Below are 8,073 nucleotides of genomic sequence, written 5' to 3' on the forward strand. Positions count from 1 at the left end.
TCAGCCTCTATAGGGCTGAGACAAACTAACTTCTTATACAAAATAAAAAGTTAGAGTCAGAGTTCAGGACCCCTCTGAAAGTTGATTCTTTACATGATAATATTCAATATTATAAATTTATGAATTTAGAACAAAGATGATCTTTTTTATTCGATAAGAATTGACTTGGATAGGAACTTCTGAAAACCTTTAGGGAATTTGAACTTCGATGAAAAATGCCAAAATGACTTAATTGATAATATTTTCTAAGTCACATATGTTTATTGGAATGATACTTCTTTGAAGGGTACAAAAATTAGTTCTCATAGTATAAACAAGTCTGACATATTACAACAGCTCGTGACCTCCAACAAGTCTATCCAACAAAATTTGATTGCTTAATATTCATCTTTCTCACTGGGTTTTGTTGTGTATCACATGAGAAGCACTAATATTGAGTTCATGAAGATACACAAAATATTTGCAAGATCAGTGTTAAAAACCTATGTCAAATAGATGACTGTGATTGGAGGACTTGTTGTCCATTTTTTTGCTGGGTCTTAAAGTCTTATCACAACATGTGGATTTAACCTGCATACCTTTGGGCTGCCATTGACTGTCTTATGGTTATTACTTATGTTTTCTCCTCAGTTCTTCAGGATGTTTTGTAGACTTTGAGAATTCATTGCAAATACCTTATATTATATGATTTATTTCTGCTAAAGTTATACAACACATCAATATGTATGTCAAGTGCTGAAAAGAAAAAAGTGTTGGCAATATCTGGATTAATATTGCAGCTAGTGAAGTTTACAAATTATTTTCTCGTATAAAGCAAAATTCAAAGCTTCATATACTGTGAGAAAAATTTTAAACAACTGGTTCATTATTTTGGAATTTTGAATGATTAGGTATGTCATTACATTCATATTATTAATGTGTATTTATATAGATTTTTATTTTGCATATGTAATTTGATACAACAATATTTACATGAACAAATTACATTAAAAGTTATTCTACAATTATACTCATCAAATTAAGTTAAATGTCAATAGCTTTTAAACTTAGATTTTAGGTTAACTTTTCTGTCATTCTTAACTTTACATCAAATAAAAAGAGCAAACTTTATAGTCTTTATCTGTGAAGTAGAGGTTTACACAGTATACATAAATAGATATGCCAAATCTGTGTTATTAAAATTTTATGAAGATTTCAATTAGAAAAAAAATACCATAAAAAGTTTTGAGTGCAGGGGAAAAGTAGGCAATGATGAAAAAAATGAAAAGCATCTTTAAACATATGTAGAGAGTGAATAAAGAAAGCAAAAACAGAGATAGAAAGTAAAACTAGGGCATTTAGAAAATGGAAATTAGTATGTTCACTATTTAAGACCCATGCACAGAGCAAAGTCTTCAGAAAACCTAGAGGCCAAGGTTCAAGGTTACCCACCTCACGTAGCCTCGCAATATTTGCAAAATCCCAATGGCCCTGTCCTTTTCTTTACTGATGGCCGTGGTGGTGCTCAGCTACAAATCCATCTGCTCTCTGGGCTGTGATCTTCCTCAGACCCACAGCCTGGGTTATAGGAAGGCCTTGATACTCCTGGCACAAATGCAAAGAATCTCTCTTCCCTCCTGCCTGAAGGACAGGCATGACTTTGGATTCCCCCAGGAGGAGTTTGATGGCAACCAGTTCCAGAAGGCTCAAGCCATCTCTGTCCTCCATGAGGTGATCCAGCAGACCTTCAATCTCTTCAGCACAAAGGACTCATCTGCTGCTTGGGATGAGACCCTCCTAGACAAATTCTACATTGAACTTTTCCAGCAACTGAATGACCTGGAAGCCTGTGTGATACAGGAGGCTGGGGTAGAAGAGACTCCCCTGATGAATGAGGACTCCATCCTGGCTGTGAGGAAATACTTCCAAAGAATCACTCTCTATCTGATGGAGAAGAAATACAGCCCTTGTGCCTGGGAGGTTGTCAGAGCAGAAATCATGAGATCCCTCTCTTTTTCAACAAACTTGCAAAAAAGATTAAGGAGGAAGGATTGAAAACTGGTTCAACATGGAAATGATCCTCATTGACTATACATCATCTCACACTTTCATGAGTTCTTCCATTTCAAAGACTCGTTTCTCCTATAACCACCACGAGTTGAATCCAAATTTTCAAATGTTTTCAGGAGTGTAAAGAAGCATCGTGTTTGCCTGTGCAGGCACTAGTCCTTTACAGATGACCACGCTGATGTCTCTGTTCATCTATTTATTTAAATATTTATTTATTTAACTATTTTTAAGATTTAAATTATTTTTATGTAATATCATGTGTACCTTTACATTGTGGTTAATGTAACAATATATGTTCTTCTTATGTAGCCAATATATTAATTTCTTTTTCATTAAATTTTCACTACACAAAATTTCTTGTGTTTGTTTATTCTTTAAGATAAAACACCAATCCTGACTGTACACCTTGACTTAAAAATAGATGATTTAATTAAGTTAACTATCAATTTTATTCAAGTTATAGAACAATATATTTTTCTATACCAGGTTATATGCTGACTTCAAGATATAAACGTGAGCATAAAAAATACAGTTCCTGTTCTCTTGTATCTTTGATTTTTGTCCAGAAAGAAATCTACGAACAATAATAATGCTGAGTTAATGTCAGTTATGCTGACTGCTGATTTGTGAGGAAGTAAAAAAACAATGAATTCCTCTTAGCAGAAGGTAGATTGAGACATGTCTGGAAATTAAAGCAGAGATATTCTCTGTAAACTGACTTTCAACATGTAATTGAAAAGGTACATTGCCAGTCAGATAAATGAGTTTGCAGTTTTCAAGGAATACCATATCTGGAAATTCCTAACTGGCAATTGAAAGGCCAAAAATGAAGGCTGTCATGTGGGGAGCAAGTGGAGAAGGAAAAAAAGACTTAAACTGGATTCTGAGGACCTTCCAACGTTTAAGTGTGGGAACAGAAGAGACACAAAGAAAACAGACGTGGAATACCTTAATATCAGAAGGGCAAGAGGGAATGGTGATAAAAGTGTATTTAGAAAATAAATGTGCTTAGAAAAAAATCAACAGACTTATGGAAAATGTGAGTTAAAACTCAGCACTACAGCAAGAAAAGAGATGGCAGTGCAGAGCTTACTGAGAGCTGGATTGATAGAATTAATCAGCAGAAGCCATACTGGGGTAGGTAGAAGAGTGAATCAGAAAAGAAAATCAAGATAACACATACGGAAAATTGTGAGAGATCTGCCTTTGCAATGGAGGGAAGTAATAAGGTTGCACTCTCCAAAAATGTGGATTATCTTTTATCTGCATAGTGTTTCCCTTTTGAAAATATATGTCACTGAATAATTTTCATAAATGTGATGCATTGGTAAATCATATTAATACACTTACTTTTTATATATTTAAAGCATAAAATATAAAATTATTTACAATAGTAATTGATCAAAATTTTGATTAATTCTGTTAAATATCAGTAAAAACTGACACATTTCTTTCATAAAATAAAATCAGAAACTGGAAAAGAGGTTCTCTTTCTCAATACTTTAGGAATGGGGAGAAGATTCCCTATTTAATAAATGGTGCTGGGAAAACTGGAGAGCCATAAGCATAAAACTGAAACTGGACCTGTTCCTTACACGTTATACAGAAATTAACTCAAGATGGATTAAACACTTAAATGTAAAACCCAAAACCATAAAAACCCTAGAAGAAAACTTAGGCAATAGCGTTCAGGACATAGGCATGGACAAAGATTTTATGATGAAATCACGAAAAGCAACTGCAACAAAAGCTAAAATTGACAAATGACATCTAATTAAAGAGCCTCTGCACAGCAAAAGAAGCTATCAATCATCAGAGCAAACAGGCAGCCTACAGAATGGGAGAAAATTTTTGCGGTCTACCCATCTGACGAAGGTCTAATATCCAGAATGTACAAGGAACGTAAACAAATTTACAAAAAAAAAAGCCCCATCAAAAACTTGGCAAAGGACATGAACAGATGCTTCTCAAAAGAAGACTTTTATGTGGCCAATAAACATGAGAAAAGCTCAACATCACTGATCATTACAGAAATGCAAATCAAAACCACAATGACATACCATCTCATGCCACTCAGAATGGCGATTATTAAAAAGTCAGGAAATAACAGATGCTGGTGAAGCTGTGGAAAAATAGGAAAGGTTTTACACTGTTGGTAGGAATGTAAATTAGTTCAACCATTGTGGAAGACAGTGTGGCAATTCATCAAGGATCTAGAACCAGAAATACCATTTGACCTAGCAATCCCATTGCTGAGTATATACCCAAAGAAATATAAATCATTCTATTATAAAAATACATGCACGTGTATGTTTATTGCAGCACTATTTACAATAGCACAGACAAGAAACCAACCAAAATGACCATCAATGATAGACGGGATTAAACAAAAATTGTGCTTAAATTCTAGGTGACGAGTTGATAGGTGCAGCAAACCACCATGGCACACGTATACCTATGTAACAAATCTGCTCATTTTGCACATGTATTCCAGGACTTAAAGCAATGTCAAAAAAACAGAAAGGAAGAAAGTTGGTCAAAATCAGCTGAAAATGCAACATCTCCTCAGAGAGCAGGAGATGGTTGCGTATAATTGGGGAAAAAAGGAGATTAATAATTATTTAGGAAATCCCAATACAAAATTTACACATCAGGTATAAATCACAAGAAATTATTTTACATTGAAATTCCATTCTGCTTGCATATATTTTTTTAGGCAGCCTAAAAAACAAAAAACAGAATTCTGTCATTAATTGTAAAGAGGCTGAAAAATGGTCTCACCTCATTTCAAAGTCCTATTTACATTCAGTCAGGAAATGGTGGCTTGTAGAAATACCTGACAGAGGAGCAGCATCTAGAGTGAAGTGCAGAATACACGTGTTGATGGTTAACTGATTCTGGCACCTGGCACATTCGTTTCCTGGCTCTCAGAATTCCAGAGGACACTCCCATATGAAGGTAGTCTCCTAAACTTAAGTAAAATATACATCTTTGCTGGTTCTGGGAGCTGACACACTTTCCCCTTTCCTCCCTGCTTTTCTGTATCCCATTTTTCACTCCCGTATCACATTAGTTTCCTTCCTCTTCCTCTAGAAATCGGCACCGTGCTCTCTTCTTCACTCATCATTAGCCTGCACTGACTCTTCACACACCTGTTTTCAGTTCTCTTGTGGGTTTTACCCATCACTTTCCCCTTAAGAGTACAAAATCACAAATGAAAGCAGAAGTTCAATAAAAGTTCTAGGTTTTTCAGAAACTCTTTTATAAAATATTCCTTTTCCTTTCTTATGATGAATATTTCTGACAAAGAGGGAATGTCTCTGTTACAATGACATAACAGTAGCTTAGCAAATGAAATAAAAGGCAGGTTTGGAGACTATTACAACATTTACAGGGAATGAGCGCCCCCAACTGGTCAAAATGCATCAAGACGGCAACCAAGTCTGTGAACAGGCTGCTAATGCATAAGTAGGCCTCCTGACTGGAGATGTATCTTCATAGCTAAAAAGAGGCTCTTCCCAAGAAAGAACTGACCCCGGTACTGGAATTAACCCATTTCCTTAACTTTTGGATCTTAGAGAGAGAAAATACTCCCAGCTTCAGGCAGGACATGTCCTCTTGGGGCAATGGACAGCTATGAGGAAAGAGAAAGGGTCAGGATGTGTGCCTTTCCTCCAGCCTGCCTGGCATCCCCGGGGCTTCCTAACTTATCCCTTCCTATATGTATTGTGCAACACTAAGAATTAGAACAGCCTCCCAATCTGGGTGTAGAACTTCAAGTGAATTTGACTTTTGGGCTCTATCAAGGTTGTGGAACTTTTCATAGATGATATCCTGAAATATATTTTCCAAGTTGTTTGTTTTCTCCCTGTCTCTTCTAAGGATGCAAGTGATTCCTAGATTTGGCCTCTTTATACAGTCCCCTGTTTCTTGGAGGTTTGTTCATTGCTCTTCATTCTTTTTTCTTTAGTTTTGTCTGACTGTCTTATTTCGGAGAACCAGTCTTCAAGTCCTGAGATTCTTTCCTCAGCTTGGTCTATTCTGCTGTTAATACTTGTGATTGCATTGTGAAACTCTTATAGTGTTTTTTAGATCTATTAGGTCCATTAGGTTGTTTTTCATACTGGCTGTTTTGTCTGTCGGCTCCTGTATCCTTTGATTGTGATTCTTAGTTTCCTTGGTTTAGGTTTTACTGTTTTCCTGAATCTCAGTGAAATTCCGTTCTATCCATATACTGAATTATATTTCTGTCACTGTAGCTAACTCATTTTGGTTAAGAACCCTTGTTGGAGAACTAGTGTGATTATTTGAAGGACATAAGAAACTCCGTCCATTTGAGTTACTGTAGTTCTTGCATTGGTTCTTTCTCATCTCTGCATATGGGAGTGTAGCTTGAGTTCAATCAATAAGTAGACTTCTTTTCTGGATGTTTTCACAGGGCTGCAGCTTTGTGCAGGGTCTTTATTTGTAGCTGACTTGTCTTTGGTTTAATGAGGGTATGTTAGTGAGATATTTTAGTGTTGAAGCTTTGGGCATGATCTAGTAGGTGACCCTTAGGTGTGGTGGTCAGTTGTCAGGCTTAGTCATGTGGCTCCCCTATATTGTTGTTGTTATTGGGAAGTTTGATGACTGATTTGATCTCCTTGCTAGTTATAGGTCTAGTCAGATTTTTTGTTTATTCATGATTTGGTCTTGGTAAGTTGTTTGTTTCTAGGAATTTATTTATGTCTTATAGGTTAATCACTTTGCTGGAGTATAATTGCTCATAGTAGTCTGTTATAATCCTTTTTACTTCTTCTTTTTTTTTTTTTTTTTTTGGAGACCAAGTCTCTCTGTGTCGCCCAGGCTGCAGTGCAGTAGCACGATCTCCACTTACCGCAAGCTCTGACTCCCGGGTTCAGGCCATGCTCCTGCCTCATCCTCCTGAGTAGCTGGGACTACAGGCACCTGCCACCATGCCCAGCTAATTTCCTTTTGTATTTTTAGTAGAGATGGGGTTTCACTGTGTTAACTAGGATGGTCTCGATCTCCTGAGCTTGTGATCTGCCCGCCTCGGCCTCCCAAAGTGCTGGGATGACAGGCGTGAGCCACCGCTCCTGGCCAATCCTTTTTACTTCTATGCCGTCAGTTGTTTTATGTCCTCTGTTATTTCTGACTTTCATGTGATTTTTCTCTACTTATCTCTTAACATAATTTAGGGTTTGTCAATTTTGTTGATCCTTTCAAAAGACCAATGTTCACTTCCATTGATTTTTTAATTGCTTTTCTTTCCTTTTTATTATTTTTTTATTATACTTTAAGTTCTAGGGTACATGTGCACAACGTGCAGGTTTGTTACATATGTATACATATGCCATGTTGGTGTGCTGCACCCATTAACTCGTCATTTACATTAGGTATATTTCCTAATGCTATCCCTCCCTTCTACCCCCTAGCCCACCACAGGCTCTGGTATGTGATGTTCCCATTCCTGTTTCCAAGTGTTCTCATTATTCAATTCCCACCTATGAGTGAGAACATGCGGTGTTTGTTTTTTTTTGTCCTTGTGATAGTTTGCTGAGAATAAGGGTTTCCAGCTTCATCTATGTCCCTACAAAAGGCATGAAAAAGGCATGAGCACATCTTTTTTATGGCTCCATAGTATTCCATGGTGTCTGTTTGCCACATTTTCTTTTCTTTTTTTTTTTTTTTTTTTTTTTTTGAGACGGAGTCTCGCTTTGTCGCCCAGGCTGGAGTGCAGTGGTGTGACCTCGGCTCACTGCAAGTTCCTCCTCCTGGGTTCATGCCATTCTCCTGCCTCAGCCTCCCGAGTAGCTGGGACTACAGGCACCCGCCACCATGCCTGGCTAACTTTTTTGTATTTTTAGTAGAGACAGGGTTTCACCATGTTAGCCAGGCTGGTCTCGATCGCCTGACCTTGTGATCCGCCCGCCGTGGCCTCCCAAAGTGCTGGGATTACAGGTGTGAGCCACCACGCCCAGCCATGTGCCACATTTCCTTAATCCAGTCTATCATTGAGGGACA

At 37.2% G+C, this 8,073-nt stretch overlaps 1 protein-coding gene across 1 annotated transcript; it reads left to right on the plus strand.

Moving 5' to 3' along the window:
* Positions 1 to 1,182: 1,182 nt before the first annotated feature.
* On the plus strand, positions 1,183 to 2,398 carry LOC126937600 (interferon alpha-4-like). Its single transcript, XM_050761150.1, has one exon. The coding sequence runs from the start codon at positions 1,465 to 1,467 to the stop codon at positions 2,032 to 2,034; it is 570 nt and encodes a 189-aa protein (XP_050617107.1). The 5' UTR covers positions 1,183 to 1,464; the 3' UTR covers positions 2,035 to 2,398.
* Positions 2,399 to 8,073: the final 5,675 nt, after the last annotated feature.

The sequence above is a fragment of the Macaca thibetana genome, chromosome 15 (genome assembly GCF_024542745.1).
Source record: "Macaca thibetana thibetana isolate TM-01 chromosome 15, ASM2454274v1, whole genome shotgun sequence".
Classification (NCBI taxonomy): Eukaryota; Metazoa; Chordata; class Mammalia; order Primates; family Cercopithecidae; genus Macaca; species Macaca thibetana.

Coding starts and splice junctions, on each gene's coding strand:
- LOC126937600 (XM_050761150.1), top strand. CDS start 1,465: ATGGCCCTGTCCTTTTCTTTACTGATGGCCGTGGTGGTGCTCAGCTAC.